General features: G+C 38.0%; 1 protein-coding gene across 8 annotated transcripts in view; it reads right to left on the reverse strand.

Annotated features, from left to right (window-relative positions):
* LOC126092715 (serine/threonine-protein phosphatase 6 regulatory ankyrin repeat subunit A-like) overlaps nt 1–25,170 on the reverse strand; it is a 423,652-nt gene that overhangs the window by 272,039 nt on the left and 126,443 nt on the right. For all 8 annotated transcript variants that reach the window (XM_049908492.1, XM_049908471.1, XM_049908484.1 and 5 more), the window contains exon 3: nt 3,864–4,064. In XM_049908492.1, the coding sequence (XP_049764449.1) occupies nt 3,864–4,064 (201 nt within the window). The remainder of the gene's footprint in view (nt 1–3,863; nt 4,065–25,170) is intronic.

Genomic DNA, 25,170 nt, shown 5'->3' on the forward strand with positions numbered 1-25,170 from the left:
TGTGAGAGCCTCTTTAGAAGAAGGGAGATAAAGAGATACTATCAAACTATTGACAAATTTCACTTTTCCTAGCTTTTTCAAAAATATTCGAGAATGTTGTGTTCAAGCGTCTCCGTAAGCATCTGACTGTAAATAATATATTGTCCAAGTCACAGTTTGGTTTCTGATATGGAGAAAGCTATTTACACGTACTGTGCAAAATATACCTAATTCTTTTAATAACAAATTAGAGGCTACTGGCATTTTCTGTGCCTGTCGATAGCCTTTGACTGTATAAATCACAGCATTCTCTTAAGTAAATTAAAATATTATGGTGTCACTGGCAGTGCTTCAAAATGGTTCGAGTCTTACCTAACTAACAGGAAACAAAGGGTGTTGTTGCAAAATACATGTGGAGTAAGCAGTCAGTCTTCATCTGAATAGCATTAATTACAAGTGGTGTTTTTCAAGGTTCCATCTTGCGTCTGTTGCTTTTTCTTGTGTACATTACTGACCTCATGTTTGTTAAATTGATAGGTGCTAAGTTTGTTTTGTATGCAGATGATACAAACATAACAATAAGTAGCAAGTCAAGTACAGATTTAGAAATGGCTGCTAATCAAATTTTCACTGGTGTTAATAAATGGTTTAAAGCTAATTTGGTCTCATTAAGCTTTGAAAAGATCTCTGTGTGCAGTTCAGAACCTATACAAGATTTCATTCCAGCATGTGTACAATGAAGACAAGCAGATCAAAGAGCTTAAAAGTGTTAAATTTCTATGATTACAACTCTATAATAAATTCAATTGGGAAGGGCATACGACAGAATTGCTGAAGTGCCTCAACATGTCTGTATTTGCAGTGAGAGTGATGTCAGATGTACTATACATAAATATAAAAAGACTTGCATACTTTGGTTACTTTCAGTCTATTATGTCATACAGGATCATATTCTGCAGTAAATCATCAAAATGAGAGAAATGTTTTAGCATTTAAAGGTGCATAATAAGAATTACTTGTGGTAAATGTAAATGTTGTGTGACTAGGGCCTCCTGTCAGTAGACTACATGCCAGGTGTTGTAAATTCAAGATCATCATGTAGAAACCTGTTCAAGGAACTTCATATTCTAATCACTGCTTCTTATTATATTTACTCCTTAATGAAATTTGTTGCAAGTAACATATCTCTATTTCCACCCAATAGCTCAATACATAGCATCAATACTAGGAATAAGAACAATCTACATAAAGACCTAAAATCACTTACCTTGGCAGAAAAGAGGCCCAGTATTCAGGAACATACATTTTAAATGAATTGCCAGCAACCATTAAAAACTTGGTTTCAGATAAAACACAGTGTAAAACAGAGTTTGAAAGTCTTCTACTTTATAGATGAATATCTTAACAGGGACTGTTAGACCAGCTTAAGTAAAAATATCTGTTAGATTTCAGCTCTGACAGCACTTGGTCACAACAGTCAAGATTAGCTATGTTGTGTATGATAAATTTATTGAAAGTGCATAACTATGTTTCACTCTGACAGTGTTTTAATTCTGTAAATATTTGCAATTCCAGTTTACTGGAATGTATTCACCTATCTTGAGAATATCCTGATAAATGATCTGGGTAGTGAGTATTATATCAAATGTTTTATGCTTTTTATGTTGTACTTTCTGATATGTTCCTCACCAATGAGAATCATCTCATTTTAGGGTCTATGAAATGAAAATGGAATCTAATCTAATCTGATCTAAGAGAGACAGGAAGCAGCTATCTGTGGAGATTTAAATGCAGACTCTTTACAAGATTCAAATTGTAGAAATGAGCTTTTAAATAGTCAGTAGTTTTGTTTTAACTCAAACAGTAAATTTTCGAACTAGAATTACTGCCAAAAGTAAAACTGCTGTTGACCAAATTTTTATAAGATTATGTGACCTTAACTACAGCACCAATGTTTTAAGTATGGGTTACAGTGATTGTGAAGCACAGCTCCTCTCTATTGAACTAAACACTAGGAGTGATGGAAACCAAAAACCAAAATAATTGAAGAGAGAGAGTTCAGTGATGATCACATTAGTGTGTTTAATTTTATACTGTCAACAGAAATGTGGGAGGATGTCTTCAGTAAAATTGAAATAAATGGTATATTGAACAGTACCCATAATGTGTATCTGCATTATTTTCATATAGCGTTTCCAATTAAAAAGAAGAGAAGTATGAGTAATTGAAGGCTCTTTGTAATGCATTGGATGATAAAGAACATTCTACTGGTATTTTCCTTGATCTCTTAAAAGCACTTGAAATAATTGACCATGACTTCCTTATTCACAAATTAGCTCAAAAAGGAGTCAGAGGGATCCCAAATCAGTGGATAAGACCTTACCTAGAAGACAGGCAGCTAGTGCTGATTTTAGGGCATGATAATATTAAAGAAAACACATCTACCCAATAAATACCAATATAGTATCGAGTCCCACAAGGCTCTGTCACAGGACCTCTACTGTACCTCTTTTATATTAATGATTTAAATAACTTTAATCAAGTGAAAAAACAAATTTTATTTGCTGATGATGTTAATAACAGCTGCTGACAATATTTCTACGAAAGTAGCAATAAATACTTTGATATCCCTAGTTACTAGATGGTACAAAAAAAATTAGATAATAATAAATAATGAAAAAACTGTATTTATGAATTTTCACTCTTCTCCACTTGTACAAGAACTTGATACAATATTGTATTTTGACAACACATTGCTGAAACCAGTTGTTGGAGCTGAAGGTCTAGGGATTTGGGTACAAGACAATTTATAATGCAACTGTCATGTAAAAGAACTTGGAAAAAAGATTTCAAAGGCTTGCTGTGCTCGTCATGTGTTAAGCCAAAGTGCAAGCAGGTCAACAGTCATTCAGGCATATTATGCATACTTCCATTCATTACTCTGGTATGTGCTAATCTTCTGGGAAAACTCAGCCACCAGCATAAAAATCTTCAGGGTGCAGAAAAAAGCAGTCAGTGCTATCTGCAACCTGCAAGAAACTGAAAACATGTAGACCACATTTCATACAGCTGAAAATAATGAGCCTGCTAAGCCTTTATATTTATGAGTGTCTCCTGTTTGGCAATGAATATCTTTTAAACAGTAATGAACATGTAAAACAAAATAAGTATATCCATAGCCACACCACAAGAAACATCAGTAATATCCAAGTGTCTCAGTGTCAAACAGTTTTGTGTCAGGAAAGTGTTTCACATATAACAGTTGAATTATTCAACAGCTTATCTAGTGAGCTGAACATAAGAGTATGTTTAAATATAACCTAAAGTCATTTCTGGTGGAACAGTGTTTTTACTCAGTAAAAAAAAATAAAAAAATAAAAAAAAAATTAAATTATAAATAGCAGCCTTGTAAATGGAATATGTAATTATGGTTAAATTCAGATTGTGTTCTCTCTCTCTCTCTCTCTCTCTCTCTCTCTTTGCCTTCTTCTTTCTCAAATTTGACTTCTCTTATATTCAATACATTATTTAATGAATCAATTGGACCAAATAGGTGAAATATGAGACATTTACTTGGTCTCATGCAAGGTTCAATACATCAGTAAACTAGGATCTTTATATTAAAATGACATACTTAACATGGTAGTGAAAACTGGTACTGGGTAAATGAAACATTACTATTAAAACTCTTATAACTACATGTTCAATATAGCAAATTTAAAAAATAATGATTTGTTTTAGTCAGCAATATTTTTGCCCACAAAATTTAAATTACCTTGTATACGTAGTTCTGGCGACTAACAAATGTGGCTACTGAAAATATTAAAGTAAGAAACAGAGAGCCCTTACAGACTATGATGTACAACATTATTGATGCAACTCACTTCCAAGGCTCCACGTGATGCAGCACTCAAAAGAGCCGTATGTCCATGGTTATCACGGATTTCAATTGGAACATGGAGATCATTCAGAAGATATCTGACAACTTCCACTTTATTACAGCCAGCTGCATGTAATAGTAGTGGCTCATTATTATAGACCTTTGCATTTGGATTGCCACCTTTGGATATGAGTTCTTTCAGTGCCTGCGCATAAAAAATAAAGCAAGTAAAAAATTCATTACATGAATCGTATGTAAATGTTAGTCAGAAATTTCTTTGCAAAAATATACAACAGAACTGAGTTTACATGGATAGAATTAACTAAAACCGATTTTTTTTTGTAAATTAAATGGATTTATTGAAGGGTGTTTCAATAACTGATTTGCATCTCTGCAAGCAGTTCATTGTGCATGGTGGAGGGTGCCTTGCACCGCTACTAGTCATTCTCATTTCTGTTCCACTTGCAATGGAGCGAGGGAGAAATGACCATCCATACACCTCTGTAGGAGCCCTAATTTCTCTTGTCTTGTCTTCATGGTCCTTACACAATATGTATGTTGGTGGCAACAGAATCATTCTGCAGTTAGCAGCAAATACCAGTTCTACAATCTTTCTCAATAGTATACTGTGAAAAGAAACATTTCTCTCCTCCAAGGATTCCCATTTGAGTTCACAAAACTTCTACATAATACTTGTATATTGACTGAACCTATCACTAACAAATCTAGGAGCAGTTTCTGAACTGCTTTGCAGTCTTTCTTTAATACAACCAAACGAGAATCCCAAACACTCAAGTGGTACTCAGGAATGGGTCATTCTAGCATTCTATACAGTCTTCCTTATGGGTGAGTTATACTTTCCTAGAATCATCCCAATAAACTGTAATCAACCATTCACCTTCTCTACTACTGACCTTTCATACTCATTCTATTTCAGTAGCCAATAACAAAATTCCCCCCCCCCCCCCCCTCCCAGGAACCATGGACCTTGCCGTTGAAGGGGAGGCTTGCGTGCCTCAGCGATACAGGTAGCCATACCATAGGTACAACCACAACGGAGGGGTATCGGTTGAGAGGCCAGACAAACGTATGGTTCCTGAAGAGGGGCAGCAGGCTTTTCAGTAGTTGCAAGGGCAACAGTCTGGATGATTGACTGATCTGGCCTTGTAACAATAACCAAAACGGCCATGCTGTGCTGGTACTGCGAACGGCTGAAAGCAAGGGGAAACTACGGCCGTAATTTTTCCCGAGGGCATGCAGCTTTACTGTATGATTAAATGATGATGGCGTCCTCTTGGGTAAAATATTCTGGAGGTAAAATAGTCCCCCATTCGGATCTCTGGGCGGGGACTACTCAAGAGGATGTCGTTATCAGGAGAAAGAAAACTGGCGTTCTATGGATCGGAGCGTGGAATGTCAGATCCCTTAATCGGGCAGGTAGGTTAGAAAATTTAAAAAGGGAAATGGATAGGTTAAAGTTAGATATAGTGGGAATTAGTGAAGTTCGGTGGCAGGAGGAACAAGACTTCTGGTCAGGTGACTACAGGGTTATAAACACAAAGTCAAATAGGGATAATGCAGGAGTAGGTTTAATAATGAATAGGAAAATAGGAATGCGGGTAAGCTACTACAGACAGTATAGTGAACACATTATTGTGGCCAAGATAGATATGAAGCCCACACCTACTACAGTAGTACAAGTTTATATGCCAACTAGCTCTGCAGATGACGAAGAAATTGAAGAAATGTATGATGAAATAAAAGAAATTATTGAGATAGTGAAGGGAGACGAAAATTGAATAGTCATGGGTGACTGGAATTCAAGTGTAGGAAAAGGGAGAGAAGTAGTAGGTGAATATGGATTGGGGCTAAGAAATGAAAGAAGAAGCCGCCTGGTAGAATTTTGCACAGAGCACAACTTAATCATAGCTAACACTTGGTTTAAGAATCATGATAGAAGGTTGTATACATGGAAGAACCCTGGAGATACTAAAAGGTATCAGATAGATTATATAATGGTAAGACAGAGATTTGGGAACCAGGTTTTAAATTGTAAGACATTTCCGGGGGCAGATGTGGACTCTGACCACAATCTATTGGTTATGAACTGTAGATTAAAACTGAAGAAACTGCAAAAAGGTGGGAATTTAAGGAGATGGGACCTGGATAAACTGAAAGAACCAGAGGTTGTACAGAGTTTCAGGGAGAGCATAAGGAAACAATTGACAGGAATGGGGAAAAGAAATACAGTAGAAGAAGAATGGGTAGCTTTGAGGGATGAAGTAGTGAAGGCAGCAGAGGATCAAATAGGTAAAAAGACGAGGGCTAGTAGAAATCCTTGGGTAACAGAAGAAATATTGAATTTAATTGATGAAAGGAGAAAATATAAAAATACAGTAAATGAAGCAGGCAAAAAGGAATACAAACGTCTCAAAAATGAGATCGACAGGAAGTGCAAAATGGCTAAGCAGGGATGGCTAGAGGACAAATGTAAGGAAGTAGAGGCTTATCTCCCTAGGGGTATGATAGATACTGCCTACAGGAAAATTAAAGAGATCTTTGGAGATAAGAGAAACACTTGTATGAACATCAAGAGCTCAGATGGAAACCCAGTTCTAAGCAAAGAAGGGAAAGCAGAAAGGTGGAAGGAATATATAGAGGGTCTATACAAGGGTGATGCACTTGAGGACAATACTATGAAAATGGGAGAGGATGTGGATGAAGATGAAATGGGAGATACGATACTGCATGAAGAGTTTGACAGAGCACTGAAAGACCTGAATCGAAACAAGGCCCCCGGAGTAGACAACATTCCATTGGAACTACTGATGGCCATGGGAGAGCCAGTACTGACAAAACTCTACCATCTGGTGAGCAAGATGTATGAAACAGGCGAAATACCCTCAGACTTACCGAGCGTGGTGGCACAGTGGTTAGCACACTGGACTCGCATTCGGGAGGACGACGGTTCAATCCCGCATCCGGCCATCCTGATTTAGGTTTTCCGTGATTTCCCTAAATCACTCCAGGCAAATGCCGGGATGGTTCTTCTGAAAGGGCACGGCCGACTTCCTTCCCTGTCCTTCCCTAATCCAATGAGACTGATGACCTCGCTGTTTGGTCTCTTCCCCCAAAACCAACCAACCCTCAGACTTCAAGAAGAATATAATAATTCCAATCCCAAAGAAAGCAGGTGTTGACAGATGTGAAAATTACCGAACAATCAGTTTAATAAGCCACAGCTGCAAAATACTAACACGAATTCTTTACAGACGAATGGAAAAACTAGTAGAAGCTGATCTCAGGGAAGATCAGCTTGGATTCCGTAGAAATACTGGAACACGTGAGGCAATACTGACCTTACGACTTATCTTAGAAGAAAGATTAAGGAAAGGCAAACCTACGTTTCTAGCATTTGTAGACTTAGATAAAGCTTTTGACAATGTTGACTGGAATACTCTCTTTCAAGTTCTAAAGGTGGCAGGGGTAAAATACAGGGAGCAAAAGACTATTTACAATTTGCACAGAAACCAGATGGCAGTTACAAGAGTCGAGGGACATGAAAGGGAAGCAGTGGTTGGGAAGGGAGTAAGACAGGGTTGTAGCTTCTCCCTGATGTTATTAAATCTGTATATTGAGCAAGCAGTAAAGGGAACTAAAGAAAAATTCGGAGTAGGTATTAAAATCCATGGAGAAGAAATAAAAACTTTGAGGTTCGCCGATGACATTGTAATTGTGTCAGAGAAAGCAAAGGACTTGGAAGAGCAGTTGAACGGAATGGATGGTGTCTTGAAGGGAGGATATAAGATGAACATCAACAAAAGCAAAATGAGGATAATGGAATGTAGTCGAATTAAGTCAGGTGATGTTGAGGGAATTAGATTAGGAAATGAGACACTTAAAGTAGTAAAGGAATTTTGCTATTTGGGGAGCAAAATAACTGATGATGTTCGAAGTAGAGAGGATATAAAATGTAGACTGGCAATGGCAAGGAAAGCATTTCTGAAGAAGAGAAATTTGTTAACATCGAGTATAGATTTAAGTGTCAGGAAGTCATTTCTGAAAGTATTTGTATGGAGTGTAGCCCTGTATGGAAGTGAAACATGGATGGTAAATAGTTTGGACAAGAAGAGAATAGAAGCTTTCGAAATGTGGTGCTACAGAAGAATGCTGAAGATTAGATGGGTAGATCACATAACTAATGAGGAAGTATTGAATAGGATTGGGGAGAAGAGAAGTTTGTGGCACAACTTGACCAGAAGAAGGGATCGGTTGGTAGGACATGTTCTGAGGCATCAAGGGATCACCAATTTAGTATTGGAGGGCAGCATGGAGGGTAAAAATCATAGGGGGAGACCAAGAGATGAATACACTAAGCAGATTCAGAAGGATGTAGGTTGCAGTAGGTACTGGGAGATGAAGAATCTTGCACAGGATAGAGTAGCATGGAGAGCTCCATCAAACCAGTCTCAGGACTGAAGACCACAACAACAACAACAACATAGCAAAATTGTAACCTTCCACCATGTGAGTATTTCCATCCACATGGAGCCAGCTAGAACCAGTTCTGTCAATTCCAGCCAGCAACTGATGTTTCCTCACCATTTGGACATCACAGCTGTACTCCAGCGATCAGTGCTCTTAGCCTTAGTGTTCTGTGCTATGGAAAAGTCATGCTGCTTATGAGATAGAACTCTGATTATGTACTTTGGTTTGAAGAGAGACTTTTCAATGGCCAAGATAATATAATCTATGCTCTCAAGAATCTATATCCATTTCATTGAAGAACAACTACTTGTGACAAACTTTTCCTCCACTCCTTACTAAGAAGAATTTCTGGAAAACATTTATTTTCTTTTGTTTTACTGCGTCAGAAACAGCAGACTGTTTGTGTTTGAAGTTTACTTGTTCGAATAAACAAAGATTAATTATATCTACTTGTGATCTTTTGGAAGTATTCTGAGTCAAGAACACTTCACTAGGAATATGTAATTTGCCTGCTACCCTCCCTCCATGGTTCACAGGCTATTGTGTGAGTATATGGCAAGGACAGTTTCAAATGATCAATGTTTTCTAAATCCATGCTGATTTATGGACAGAAGCTTTCCTATATCAAGGTAGTTTATTATACCTGAACTCAGAATGTCCTCAAGAATTCTGCAGAAAACTGAAGTTAAGAATATTGGTCTGTACTTTTGAGGGTCTGTTCTGTTCACATCAGCAGGAGTTTTTTCCATTCACTTGGGACATTGTGCTGGTCATGAGATTCATGATAGATGCAATATTGAAGAATAAGAAGAATACTCTCTGTAAAAACAAACTGAGACTCCATTCACACCTCATGATTTACTTGTTTTCAACTCTTTCAGTTGCTTCTTAATTCCAGAGATGCCTATTTCTATGTCTCTCATATGGGAGCCTATGCGAATGAAATGGTGGTGAGCCTGTAGCCTACTATCCTCCTGGATGAATGATTTCTTTTCTTTTTCTTTTTTTACATGAAATTTAAACATCAGCTGCCTTCTATTGCCATACCAGACTAGTTGATTGCCTTCAGTCTGCTTAGTGTTTTTAAGTAGGGCAGAATTTTCTTAGATTCTCAGTACGATCTTTTGCTAAGCTATGATGGTGGAAGTAGATGTATGCTTCAGACATTGATCTTTTTATAGACGCATAAAGTTCTACTAATTTTTGCCTGTCAACACTTCCATGTTCTTTTTTGAACCAAAAGTGCAACACTCTCTGCTTCCTCAGAATTTTCTGAAATTGGTTATTAAACCACAGTGGGTCTTTTCCAATGTTAACCCATTTACGCTGCACACATTTTCCAGAGTGTGATTTACAATCAGTATACCTGACCATAAATTCTTTGCTTCCAACATACTGGAACTAAATTATGTGCATCCATTGTCTGAGTAGGATACTAACAACTGCTTGACTGCCATTTTCAGCCTAAAACCTCTCCTAGCCTATTTGATGGATTTATTAACTTCTGCAACCATTGTCACTATGATGACATCATGATGACTAACACCTTTCTCTATACTGACCATGTTGATAACAACAGGTTTATTTGTAGCTGCAAGCTCTAAAATATTTCCACTCTGTATGGGTTGTTGAACAAGTTGCTCATGACAGTTTTCGGAAAATGTGTTCAGAACTACTTCACAACACTTTCCGTCTATACCACCTGCAGTAAATCCATAGACATCCCAGTCTATACCCAGTAGGGCACAGTCTCCTTCAACTAATACTGCATGATTAGGGTATTCCCACGTTACTGAGCATAGACTTTCTTTGAATAATTCAACAACTGTTTCAGCAGAATCGGGTGGCCATTAAAAACATCTGATGATTTACATGAGTTGTCCCAGGCTTATTATTCACATACAGATAACTTTGCAGGCTCAGTTTCAACCTCTACAGACAAAATTTTCAATAAACATTCCTCCTCCTATGTCATCTAACCTGCCTTTTCAATGTATGTTCCATACCTCAACAAATATTTCTGAGCTACTTGCTTCAGGTTTCAACCAGCTTTCTATTCCGAATTAATTCATGTGTGACAGCTTTGTTAGAAATACTTCAACAATTTACTGTTGAAATTTTGACATTCAAAGTGTCTTTACTTCATACACAATCTGATTTCACTATCTGCACATCGAATGGCAAGTCTTCATCAAAGAACTTCAAACTATCATCTAGTCCAAAAAAATCCTAGTGCAGTCCACAAGAACTCTGCTGCCTGAGTAGGTGCTTCCTCTGTGTAGAGTACCCTTAACCTATCAAGGGAAGTCCTACAATTCTCCACCTCATAAAACAGGTCCAGAAGTCTGCAGCCAAGCCCATTACAGAATAAAAGGAACTTCTAGATGAGACCCTCCGAATGGCTCCAAACCAAAGGAACTCAATCAACTTTGGGTACAATATTACAAATTGTAAGCTCTGAGGGGTGCACGATACCTTACCCAATCATCATCATCATCATCATCATCATCACACTGTGTAATGGAGCATGTTGTAAATAAACAAACAAAAGGGCCAAGATGAAATATGGCAATTAAATGAAGTATCATGTTCTGCAGTACATTACTCACCAAAAATCAAACCTTTCACCATTTAGTGTTGATTATTGTTCAATTCGAAAACAAACCTAGGTAGAGTAGCCAAGATTAAACATTACTGTGCCAAATTATTACTGTTTACCCAGAGCTTGCAGTTGGCATTTCAGATGTCAATAAGATGAAACTCAGCAACTATGGTCTGATTACAATTACTTGATAGTTGATACTTCATCTGTTGGAGATGGTTTCCTCCAATCAGAGTGCTCAACATCATGGTCAAATTTTTTGCTGCTGCCGAACTGCCAAGACCATTGGTCAGTTAACTTCCAATTCCTTGTTCAACATTCTTTCTTGACATGTTTGGATCCTGAGTCACACATACACACAAACACACACACACACACACACACACACACACACACACACACACACACAATAATGCTAATGAAATACCCTTGTTTCCCACACAACACTAATCAAACACTACTGGATACTTCCATGCAAGATGTGATTCAGAGTCACATATACAGTTACAATCACAGAAACCCACTTACATTAGATAAGCTTCGCACTACATGGTGTGAATGATAGCAAGAAATTACAATTTTCTTTTAGCACTGAAACTGAATTTTTTCCATTTTGTTTGCTTGTAGAGGTTAGCTTTAATCACCATGAACAAAGCAATCAGGATTTTAGTTCTGCCTCAGGTTGTTGAGCACTATTTCCTTGGAAGACATGAGTTTAAATTCAGGGCAATAAAATGTTTCGTCTGATGCATTTCAGTCACTGGACATTTAAAAGCAGCTGTCATCAGGGCATTTCATATTCCTAACATACGTTGCGGCAGCCACTTCCAACACTGCTTCACCTTACGCATTAAAAGCATTTGCAAAGTGGTCCACTGCACTTGTGTGTCACCTATAACTGAGCAGTTGCTGGCAGCTGATGTAGCAACACTGTAGTGGCAAGTGACAGATGTCAACTATCAAGGAATTTGGAGTATAGATGAAATACTGTATCCTGTACTCTGATTTTCACAAAAAATTATAATTGTCCTTTCGCAGTACGCCACGATGAAAGACTCTCAGTTGGTATGATGTCATTTGTTACAAACCAAACCAGCAGCCTAAGTTTAATTTTGATGTCACCTTGGCCTAATAGGTAAAAAGCTAATTGGATTTAGCTGCTTTGGGAGCCATTCCTAACCAGTGTATAGCTGCTCAAAAATGTTCAACAAATGATAAAAGAGCTTTTGCAATAACTAATGCCAAGATGTTTTACACTGTTTGACTTATATATTCTGATTAATCACCCTTTTGAGGCAGACACTACTTTTGTCTCACACTTCTAATTATGCTTAATCTCATCACATATCAGAATTATTGGTACTGTGTTACATGCTGTAACATGGGTTGAAACACACAATCATCATTGCAATCCAATGGGTGATCAGCATGATTGACATGAAAGTGAAAATATGGCACACCGTAAACTTTTAAAACATTTGTCAGAAATATCATTTGTCACAAATCAGTAATGTTTTGCTGATGGTCAACCCACAGTGGTGGGGACTCATTCAGCCAGTATGGTACAATGTGTATCTCATGGTTTTGCACAGACTCAATGGTTTCCAAACTCAAACACACTTGACACTTCAGCAGTACTTGACAATTGATTTGGCCTACCATCAATTGGTAGAGGGTGAAACCTGGTGCCAGTATATAGTCTACTCCTTGCGAATAGCACCAAAGTGGCTGCCAAGCTTACTGTCCCCATCTGATAGATGAATCAGCATCAACAATGTCACATGCCCTCACTTCAGGAGGCACTGTAGCAAGATTTGGTATTTAAACCAGGACGTTGCCACAAAGTCTGGTAATCAGGAACCTTATGCCACCCGCTCTGCACCCCTTATCACCAGGATTTGAAGTGGCTTACCCCAGGGTTGAGCACCATCGCACAAGCCTGCATTAGCGACCTTCGCCATAGAGGCAGGTTCATCCTGGCCCTAGTGTAAGAGTAAATTACATAATTTGCACAATCAAAAATTGCAGAAAGGAACAATATAATCTTGACAGTAGAGTGCAATTATACATTATTTTCTCAAAATCAAGCAGTAGAAACAGTGTCAAAGATCAGTGTCTTAAAGTGTAAATGCAAAAATCTGCATGAAATGCTGTGAAATTCAAGTGCTAAAGGAAGTTATGTGCGAACATTACTGCCATAACACAGGCCAAAAATTTAATCACGAATCTTTTAGAGAAGTGTATTCTTGTGATTTTATGTCTGAAACTGCTTTTTAAATGGTTAAATTGGATGATTTTATGCGGGTCCATCAACTATGATCTGTACATGAGTTCCAACAAGAAGCAGCTATTGAGTGATGGCATGCAGGCATGCCAAGAACAGAGTTGGAGCAGCTACATCAAAGAGTAGTGGTTGGTAAGGTGAATCCACACACAACTTCAGGAAAACATGCAAGGAATTTGGACAGTATAAAAGAACCACGCTGAATGTTGACTACAGTGACCTCATGGAGCAAGTTGAGAGCAATGGTGGCACTGATCTTGACATCTACTGGTTAAACCTCGAACACACACAGTGGCACCACCTGGCCACAGTGCGGTGAACAACAACCACCACAACTCCACTTGACACCCAACCATCCAACTGTGAGCAGTGTGCTGACCAACACACACAGCATCAGGTGTTGCACAAGGCCCTACAGCAGCCAGCTAGCAGCACACCAGATGAGTTGTAAACAAAGACACGTAACCACATTAAAGGTCAAATGTTGCAACTTGTGCTACCATCAGTAGGTGAGTGAAGATGATCTGCTGACACAATAGTAAAATAAATTATGCTATCTTCAGATCGTATAAGTGACTTCATATTACACTCTGCTTGAACACAGAAAACTATGAACATAATTTTCAATATTTTTCAAAATTTTGCTCTGAATTATAGTGTGCTGGTAAATGCACATTTACAGCAATAGATGAATAGCTAGCAGCTGCAGTTCAGATGTGCTATAGCAATAAGTGTAAAATTACAGGTTCATATGTTTTATTAAGTTATGCTGTGTATCTTATCTCAAGGTTTTATGCTGCATTTTGATTGATGAAGTCAGTGTTTTATTTTGGTAGGCTTGTATTTCTTACTGTATTTAATGATGACAATTTTTTGTCAATTTGAGTTAATTGGAGTGAAGCAGTTAATTCATATTTAACTTATTGCTAATTAGGAAGAGTTTGGGTTACCAAAGGTTCATTAATGGTAACTGTCAGTGGATTGTAATTAATTACAATAACTTCTGACCCAGAGAAAGAGGCTAGGGATGCAGTACCCAGGAAAATGCATTGAGTGCAGGGAGGAAGAGATGATTCAAGGATTAGCAAACAACCACAGATGGCACTTCCCTGGAGCACTCCTGATGATAACCCTTGTCTCTGATGAACACTCACCATTGAGGACAACATACTGGGTCCTGTTGCTTAAGGGGTCTTCAAGCCACTGACAGATCTGTGATCTGTGAACCAATTCCATGTGCTCATACCTTACTTAACAACCTACCATTGGGCACTGTGTCAAACACTTATCAGAAATACAGAAATATGGAATCCGTCTGTCACCCTTCATCCATAGTTCACACTATATCAGGTGAGAAAAGGGCAAGCTCAGTTTCACACAAGCAATGTTTTCTAAATCCATGCCAATTGATTGATATAAGATTCTTGGCCTCAAGAAAAAAATTTTTTATATTCAAACTGAGAATGCAATCAAGGATTCTGCTGAAAACCATTGTTAGAGATATTGGTCTGTATTTTGCAACCCTGTTTGTTTGCCCTTCTTATATACAGGAGTCACCTGCACTTTATTTCAGTCACTTGGAACTTTGTGCTGGGTGAGAGATTCTGATAAATGCAAGCTAAGTAAGTGGCCAATGCTGTTGAGCATTCTCTGAACAATTGAAATGGGATCCTACCTGGACCTTGTGACTGATTTGTTTTCAACTCTTTCAGTTGTTTCTCTGTGCTGGGATTGCTTATTACTATGTCATACATATGGGAGTCTGTTCCATGGTCAAATGATGGTATGTTTATGTGATTCCCTAAAACACCAATGAAACCAGCATGACTTAAGCCAGATCTGAATGAGGAACATTTACAATCAATATTGAAGAGATTTATGATCCAGATTTCTCAAGAAAACACAAGAATATTACAAGAAAACACAAGGACATCAGAAGAAAGAGAAGAGAGGGGTCATGAGAAAGAAGATAAGAGGCCATGAGGAAAGAAAGACATCATGGAGAAGATGTTAGGAGAAAGTGAAGAGAAGGGAGCACAGGAAAATAAAGAAACCAAAGATAACATAGAGCAGAAATTGTGAGAACAGGGAGACCTGAGGAGAGGGTTACAGGAATTTAATGAAAAAGTGAAAAGGGGCTTAGATGAAAGAGATAGCAAAATGCACCTGACATAGATCAACTCAACAAAAATATGAGCAAGATGAGAGAAGAGATAGCAGGAAAGGTGGAGCAAGGTATTAAGGGAGTTAAAATTGAATTACAGGAGAAGATCCAAGAAGTACAGACACATCATGATCAAAAGATCAGAGAAGTAAAACAGATGCTACAACAATGTCATATGGTCATTGATGAGCTAGAAAACAGACAAAAAGGATCTGGCAATAAATTTAAAAAGGGAGTAGAAGTGTAGAGGAAAGAAGGCAATTATAAAGTTGAAGATAATATTAAGCAGTTGCAGGACGACATTCACCATCTGGAGGATAAAACTGAAGAGATCAGTAAGAAGATGGTGATAGAAGGTACTATTACACAGGTAAACAGTGATAACAGGCATAATCAAACTAACTAAGGGTTGAAGTATAAATCAAAGGGGACATTGCACCCAAGGATATTTACTGAGTGATTAAGAAGGGTTTTCCCAGTACATTTTAGAGATGAAGATTAAATTCAGTTAGCAGATAGGTGGAATTAAGGATGAAGCTTTCACTTGAGGGGTTAAGAAGAAAGAAGAAGTTAGTAATTATGACAAATTTGAGGGAGAATTCCTGAAGAAGTACTGTCCCAAGAGTCATCGGTGGGCAGTGTTCGAAGATTTACTACATCAAATATCTCTTCATACACAGAGGCATACCTTTAGGGAATTTGCTGAGCATTTATGGGAGCTGAACAAGATGTTGGAGCAACCATTAAATGATGACATAATGATATCTGCAATAAGGAGCAGTTGAGCCAAAGTATGCAAGAAAACCTGTCTGGGAGCCTGATTAAGAATGGAGATACATTAATGGACGTATTGGAGCAGTTACAATCCATTCAATTACAGAAAAACAACCAAACAAACAGATAAAACCAATGAAATCAATTTAACATCCCAGTAAGTTTCAGGGAAGGGGTAGTGGTCATGGATACAGGAACCATGGTAATGGCTGTCAATTTCGCAATGATCACTGGAGACAAGATGATTCAAGAAATTTTGGGAGGAGAGAAGACAGACAACTAGATCATGAGGTAAAAATTGAAGATGTTTGGAGTACAGAAAACTGAACAGCACTCTAGATGCAGCCTGGTTGGGAATGAAACCTACTAGATGATCTAATGGAGAAAAATGAGCAAATGTCCAAAGAACCCATATTGCCTATGGGTGAAATCAAAATGAATATTGATGCCCTAGTAGACACAGAAAGTGAAGCATGTCCTCTAACCCAGAAGCAATATGAACAAATACTGAATGCAAATATCAGTTTATTAAGTTTTCCAGGAATGGTGTGAGAAGTGTGAAGATTGTAGGTGCCAATTGCAAACCCATTAAAGAGCAAGTGTTGGTTACCTTTAAAGTAGAGGGAGAAGAATATGAGGCAACCATTTTAGTAGTGCACGATATTAACATGTCAGTTGTCTTGGGTATAGACAGGTTGAATGAAGTGGAAGCACTCCTAAGTTTTGATGAGGGCACTGTTGAAGTAAAATGGAGAAAAAAAGAAAATATGAAGTTAGCTTTTATGGAAGAAGATGAAGCAGAAGAAGAGGAAGGATTTAAGTGGGTGAGCTTATGTTCTGAAAGGGAGTCCACAGTAGAACAAGATAAAGAGCTGGAGGAAGAAGGTGTGCTGATATCTATGAGGGGTTGGTGCAAAAAGATCTACATAGGAAAGATACGATAGGCAAGAAAGTGGAAGGGATGACATACTTGGATGAAGAGGTTTGGAGTAAATTAGCTACAGTATTACAAAAGCATTGTAATGTTTTCCCTCAGAAGCCAGATGTCATGAGAGGACTGAAGATTGAGGACCATGAGCCATTCAATATTAAACAATATTCTACTCCCCAGGAAAAAAGGGAAGCAGTTGAAGAAGAAGTACAGAGGATGATGGACCTTGGGTTTATAAAAAGATCCAAAAGTCAGTATAACAGTCCCCCTTTTGTAGTGGATAAAAAGGTTGGTACAGTAAGGATGGTGTTGGATGCATGCATAGTGAACAGAACCTTTGAATTAGTGTGGGACAGAGCAGAGATAATAGAAGAATTGATTCAAAAATGTCAGTGAGTAAAAATATTCTGTAGTACTACTGACTTCACTGTTGGATATTGGCAAATACCTCTTGCCCCAGAATCTTGCCGATAGACTGCCTTTACATATGCCAGCAAGAGTTACCATTTCTAGGTTCTGCCATTTGGCCTTACTATGTCCATCTTCGAGTTTATCAGAGCACTGGATTATAGGTGAAGACTTACTTAAGAAATTCACTGTCATGAATGATATACCAACTGCAAGCAAGTCATGGGATGAACATTTGCAGAAACTAGATGTAACCCTAGAAGAATTTGAGAAGACAGGGGTGCTGGCAAATCTGGATAAACAGAATCTGATAAATCACAAATAAAATTCCTAGGTCACATAATTTAAGATGAAGGTATTTACCCAGATCTGAGTAAGTTGGGAGCTATTAGGCAATTTCCTATGCCAAATAGTAAGAAGCAATGCAGGGCGTTTTTTGGTGTCCGTTAATTCTATAGAAAATTCATCAAGGATCCTGTACTCAGTGCCTCAACCTTGAGGAAGCTAACAAAGGCAAAGATGACCTGGCACTGGGGCAAAGAATGCCAAGAGGAATTTGAAAAGATTAAGGAAACCTTGTGTAGAATGGTGATACTGTACCATCTTGATTTTACTAAAGGCTTCTGTTTAGGTGCAGATAGATCAGATTATGGATTTGGCATGCAGCTGTATCAAGTGGAGAAAGATAGGGAAACCAAAGTGGTGAAAACCCTAGCCATTGGTAGCAGAGGTTTAAATGCATGAGAAAGGAAATATTCTATTACTGAATGGGAAGCACTAGCAATTCTATGGGGCTTCAAACAAAGCAGTTACTATTTGGCAGGAGGACATGTGAAGGTAGTTACTGGCCACAAAGCCCTGGCATTTTTAACCACCAGAAAACTGAGGCAGAGTTGATTAACAAGGTGGGCACTGGTGTTACAAGACTATGACTTTGAAGTGCTATACAAACCCAGTAAAACCAATGTATTACCTGATACATTATCAAGACTATCAACTGATTCATGCGGGATAGCAGAGAAAAGCCAATAGGTTGCAGAAATAGGAATGAAACTAATGTAAGGAGTGCAACATGAAGAAAATGTAAAAAAGGTACTATCCACATTAAGATAGTGGTGACACAGCTGATGAAGTAGATTCAGAATAGTCATAGGGAATCAGCAACTCTTTTGGTGGTATAGCAGGTGACAACTGGTACTATCCCAGCTGGGTGAGATTTTACTTCCTGTTTTAGCTTTCACTCCTTTCCCAACTTTCCTATCCTCAGATTTAAGAAAATTGTGGAAATTATTAAGTAGACTAAGCAATGGTTGTCCAAAGATTTCATTTGTGAACAGTTTAGCAAAACATGTGGTACCTTCATCATACTATCATGAAGTCAATGTTAAGTTTGTAATTGAGATAGCAAAGAGTCCATAATTTGTGTAGTTGTTCAAAATCAGACTATAAGAACAGTAGTGCCAGAAAGAATAGAGGTAAATGGCAGATCTGAAGGAAACATCTACCAAAATTTTGAGGAAAGCTTATTAGTATCAGTAGAGAATTATATAAATTTGTAAATTTCTTTCATGAGTCACGAAAATGCAGAGGAGCAGTAATGAAAGTAAAAAAGATAGCAACTGATGGTTGTGACAAATTGGAAAAACATGAAAATTGCATATAGATGAAGAGCTACTTGCTTATATGAATAATAAGAAGTGTAGGGATGTTTTATATAATAGAGTAATTATGGGTAGAGAAATTGTGGAGTGTAGAAGCATTTTTGTGTATTTATTGAAATTATTAAGGAGAAATAGATGCCGAAGTGGTATCTAAGTGAACGGAGGATGATACTGAGTTTTAGAGAGCTATATGTAATGGAGATTTATGTGAGTTGAAGGGTATATTGAATATGGGATATTTAATATTTCAAGATCTAATGACTGAATGACATCATGTATTTTCAAATAAGTTGTCCTATTTTATTTATATGTATTCTAAGTAATGCTGAGAAAAGTAAAGTAATAATAAATAGAAGATTACTCATGCAAATCAAAGGAATGAGAATCTGGTTATACAATTAGCTGTTGAGGTTGATAACTCACACTTTTGGATTGAGTTTCAAAATAATAGAATACTGGCATCATTTAATGAACAATGCGTACTGATGTTTCAAATTTTTAACTATATGCCAACATTATAAAAAGTATGTACTGTCTTAATTGCAATACAATCACAACTGTTCAAATAAAGAAACACAATCTATTACAGGATAAGTAACCATTTCTTCTAAAACTTATTTCTGACAGCAACATTTGTTGAAAATTTATTTCTGAAGGCTGTATCAGAAATTAAAGCACTGTCCAGTACTTGTATAATTTGCTGTATTAAAATTATGTTTTGCCAAATAGGTTTCATGTTAAAGCTTTGCTATAGATAAGAATAAAACAGCCATTAATATGTGGAATTTTCTCTACACTTTTCAGGTGTGATGCTGGTGAGGTGAAATAGTGATAATAATAAGGATGGCAAAAGCTCTGTTGAAAGGACAGCCAATAAAGTAGCAACTGAAATAGGTTAAGTGAAATACTGGTGATCAAATGGATAACAAAAGCCCTGCTGAAAGGACGGCACACAAAGTGGATAGCTGAGACAGGTTAAACAGGGTTTTTTTGCGCTGTGCTATGGTAAAAGTAACCAGAGACAATTATGTGTTCAATGGCCCACACAAACTGTTGAAAGAGGTAATTCTGTATCATTAACTGCTACCGGGGCTGGACATCCATCCTATTACTAAATTCGAATGAAATCAACAGGTAAAAACATGCCGTGTTGTCTTTCAGACAAGAATTTTGCACTACCAAACTTGTTAAAACACAAACACAAGCTTCAAGAAATCACTGACCCTGTCACTGACATGAGTTCACTCCTTATTTGCAGACACAAATGATCTACTCACCTGATGGTTCACAAATGAAAGCTGGTGCCTGAGTAGGCTCTCTACAATTGACACTGATTGTTCAAAACAAACCTCCCTCCTTAACATCCCACAGCCTCCATCACTGCCTCCCAGACCAAGAATAACCCATAATCCTGAGAACTAGTCATAACAGTGCAGTGTCCTTAACCTCTCACCTAAAGCACTCTCTCCTCCTGAATTATCTGTATCATCTAAGGGCATCACTTTCAGCCCTAAACCTGCATTTTATCATGCTGCTTTGGTGAAGGACCTCCTTTCCATCACCTGTAATAGCTATTGGAAATATCACTTTGCAACCCAGCCCCGAAACCTTTCCAACAGCAAACCTGAAATTGAACCTGCCTTGAACAGTTCAGACCTTGATCCGAACTTGATCCACCATCACTGCCTCAAAATCATCCCATACAAACCTTCCAAGAATTCCTCACATCCAGCATTGCCTCACAACCCTTTCTCAAGATTCCATCCCTGTGATTCAAACTGACATGCTGTCTGTCCTTAAAACCTCAGGCTTCTCACAAGGACTAACACCTCAATCCATAGAACTTCTCACCCCACCCAAACCAAGCATGCCCATCTTTTACCTTCTTCTTAAGATCCACAAACCCAATCATCCAGGCCATCCTATAGTTGCTTACAACATGTACTATAAAAACTCTCATCCTACATCAAAGGTACCAACCATTTCCTAGATCATCTGAAATCCATGCCCGACCCACTCCCACCACACACCTTGCTCTTATCACCACTGATGTCATCTCCCTCTATACCAGCATCCCCCATGTACATGTCAGGCTGCTGCTGAACATTTCCTCAGTCAGTGTCCACCTGATTCCAAACCTATGAAATCCTTCCTACTCAACTTAATCAATTTTGTACTTACCAACAGCCACTTCACCTTTGAGGGGCAGACATATAAACTGATCAGGGGTATGGCATTGGGAATCAGGATGGCTCCTTCCTATGCCAAACGTTTAATGGGTCACTTGGAGGGGACTTTCCTGGGATCCATAAGTCTTCAGCCCCTGGTTTAGACATGCTGATCACATCTTTACCATATGGACTCATGGTGAGGCTGACCTGCTAAAATTCCTGGAATCTCTTAATATCTTTTTCCCAATTAAATTTCACACAGTCCTATTCCAAATCCCATGCCACTTTCCTTGACATTGATCTCATCCTCACCAAAGGTCACCTACACACTTCTGCCCACATTAAACCTACCAACAAACAAAAGTACTTAAATTTTGACTGTTGCCATCCTTTCCATGTCAAACTTTCCCTCCCATACAGCCTTGCCATCTGAGGCAAATAAATTTGTTGAAATGCAGACTCTTTACAGCAATACACCACCATTCTCACCTCAGCCTTGACTGCATGTAATTACCCCACCAGCCTAGTTAAAAAGCAGGTTTCCCAGGCCATGACATCCAATCCTGGTACTGCTGATCCCTCCACACAACAGCTTCAGAGCACACCATTGGTGACTCAGTATGATCCTGATCTGGAATATGTTAATCAGCTACATCAACAGGGCTGTGACTTCCTAAAATAATGCTCTGAAATGAGATCAATTCTGTCTGAAATTTTGCCCATCACACCTAGAATAGCTTTCCACTGGCCTCCCAATCTCCACAATATTCCTGTCAGACCCTATGCTCCTTCTGCACCCATCTCCCTACCCTATGGCTCCTACCACTGTGACTGTCCCCGCTGCAAGACTTGGCCTTTGGACCCTACAACCACCACTTATAATAGCCCTATAACTGGCAAAACATATAGTATCAAAGGAAGAGCCACAAGTGAAACGACACATCATATACCAGCTATTATATAAACACTATTCAGCCTTCTACATTGGCATGACTACCACTAAATTATCAATTAGGATGAATAGGCATAGGCAGAAGGTATATACTGGCAACTTGCAATATCATGTTGCAGAGCAGGCTCTACAACATGACACTCGTGACCTCGGCACCTGTTTCACCACATGCGCCATCTGGATTCTTCCCCAGACACCAGTTTCTCAGAACTCCACAAGTGGGAACTTGCACTACAACATGTGCTTGGATTTTGCCACCCACCTGCCATTAGTTTATGTTAATTTCTTCTGTCTCAGCTTCTCTTCACTGTAGCTACTTTTCCTTCACTTCATTTTAGTTTTCTACACCTTTCATTGTCTTTCCCGTCTTTTTTTCAACACCGCCGACCACCTCTGTTACGTATAATTCAATCAGCTTCTCACTCTTATTAACTTGTGTGTGATGTTTTAGTAGTAATCTCCATCTTGCATATTAGCCTGTCTTCCACCTTTAAGCTCTCAGGTTTTCAAATCTCATCCAATGCAATTCCCAACAATCAGTCTTGCCTTCTCATCCCGTACAGTAACTCTCCTCTGATCTGAGGTTCTGTGTGACTTTTCCAAAATCTACCCCTTTCCATAGACCTCTCCAATTCTTTTCCTTCACTCTTCTTCTTCCCATTCAACCCTTCTGCCTGAAGAAGGTGCCATTGACTCTAAAAGCTTGCCAATCAGAACAGTCTTTTATGTGTGTGTTCTGCAGCTGCTTGGTGAGTAGATTTTTTATCTTTTCAATTAAATAATTTTATCAAATGATAGTGGTGATACAGATGGCATACATCTACAATACAAAGTTACTAAAACATGAAAATTTTGCCTCTTAAATACACCAAATGCCAGGTATTTAAAATTTAAACTACAAAGGACGCACAAAACATCTAAGTAACTAAGTCCTTTCTACTTAGAAGTTAGTAATATAATACACAAATAATATACACTCCTGGTGGTTCATGAAACAAGACTGCAATTGACAAATGATTAATCATTAATTTGTTCCACTGATCCTACATGAAGGTGGACTTTGTAAGGATATGAACCCTTAGCATCATTTAGGGTGACAGGTGTGTGTGTGTGTGTGTGTGTGTGTGTGTGTGTGTGTGTGTGTGTGTGTGTGTGTGTGCGTGTGTGTTTCATTCTAGTTTCTAGAAGGGTGACTCCAAAAACCTTAGAGTTTTCTTTCTTTTGTTCTTGCCTATCGACACTTTTTGGTGAGTGGTCTCCTTTAATCTAAAAGTATCTGCATTCTAGAAGAACTTTCCTACAATATACATACGCAAATGGACAAGTGCAAGTAGGACTCACATTCTGAGGAATCCAACTTAATTATGTATATAGATCATTCATGTATAGGTTCTAATGAGTGGATGTGCAAGTACCAAACTACATTACATAAATGGCCATATCTTTTGACTACACTGACTTAGAAACTTAAATGTTTGGCATCACCAAGGGATCACAGACCTTAGAACTTGAAATAAATTTGGACTTGATACCTCTAATTGTTCCTGGAGAAAATGGGTCTTAACAGGCAGACAACAAAGCAATCTTATTAGGTCTTATAATTAAGTGTTCCCCTGAGACATTTAAGTCTCTTTTTATTATCTATGATAATAACCAAAGCAGACAAAATGAATTAAAATTTGTGCTGCAATTGGGTCTTCTTGCTTGCTAGGTAGAAATGCACTCAGCTTAGGTAGTTCATGCAGCAATGTTGACCATCATACTGCAGTGGTGTAATGGTTAGCATTTCTGCCTAGCAAGCAGACCCGGGTTCGAGTCCCGGCTACAGCACAAATTTTAATTCATTTCATATGCTTCGATCATAATCTTATTAGGGTTCCACTTTTACTGAATGAGATATGAAATCCTAAATTCCAATGATTTATTATTATTAATGTTGATTCCATTATGCTGTGAGTTCCACAGTTTCCTTAAATCAAGGGGCAGTGGTCTGTATCTGGTGGTTCTCACATGCCCGGATTGGACAACCAGTGTGGGCTGCAGGTTCCACCTTGCTGACAGGTGGCCAGATGCAAACTTTGAAAGAATAGGCAAAAGAAGATGTTATGATGACTTTAACTGAAAGTAATTTTAATGTGATGATTTTTCAGTTAGTTCTCTTCTGTAAGAACTCATGTACCACGCAGAGCTCATTTAAGCTTCACGGTGATAATAATAAGAAACAATGAATATTATTCTCAATTTCCTCATTGAAATTATTGGTACATTGAAAGACTTATTAAATTTCATTGTCAACTGGAAGTCAACTAACTGAGCAAGGTTCAAGAATGGGGGAATTAACTGAGTTTAGTTTGTAAATATGGCCTGAAACACAAGTCAAGTTACAAACATTTACATAGGTAGTTATAGTTCTAAAGTAATACACAAAATATGAACCCTCAAATTGTTCAAAGACATAGACTAAGTTAGGCATATACATAGAAGGTAAAACAACTGTTGGTATGTGCATAAGTATTTAATTGGTGTTAAACTTCTATAAATTATTTGTTCTCATCAATACTAAATTTTATATAGTAACATTAAATGGAAGGATACTGCTCTGAAAAATCTGTAGCTCCTTCAGTTGTTTGTCTCACTGAGCATTGGTGCAAAGAGGCTGAAATTAATCAGTTAGTCTTGCAGTCTTATAATTTAGCGTGTGCATACTGTAGGACTTCTATGAAGTGTGGAGGGTGTTGTATTTATGTAAAACAAAATTATCAGTATAAGACCAGAAGCGATTTATGTGTAATCAGTGAAGAGCAACATTTTGAACTGGCAGCAGTTGAAATCAGGGACCAATACAGGTGTAGGAATTTGATTATCTTATGTATATA

The sequence above is a fragment of the Schistocerca cancellata genome, chromosome 1 (assembly GCF_023864275.1).
Source record: "Schistocerca cancellata isolate TAMUIC-IGC-003103 chromosome 1, iqSchCanc2.1, whole genome shotgun sequence".
NCBI lineage: Eukaryota > Metazoa > Arthropoda > Insecta > Orthoptera > Acrididae > Schistocerca > Schistocerca cancellata.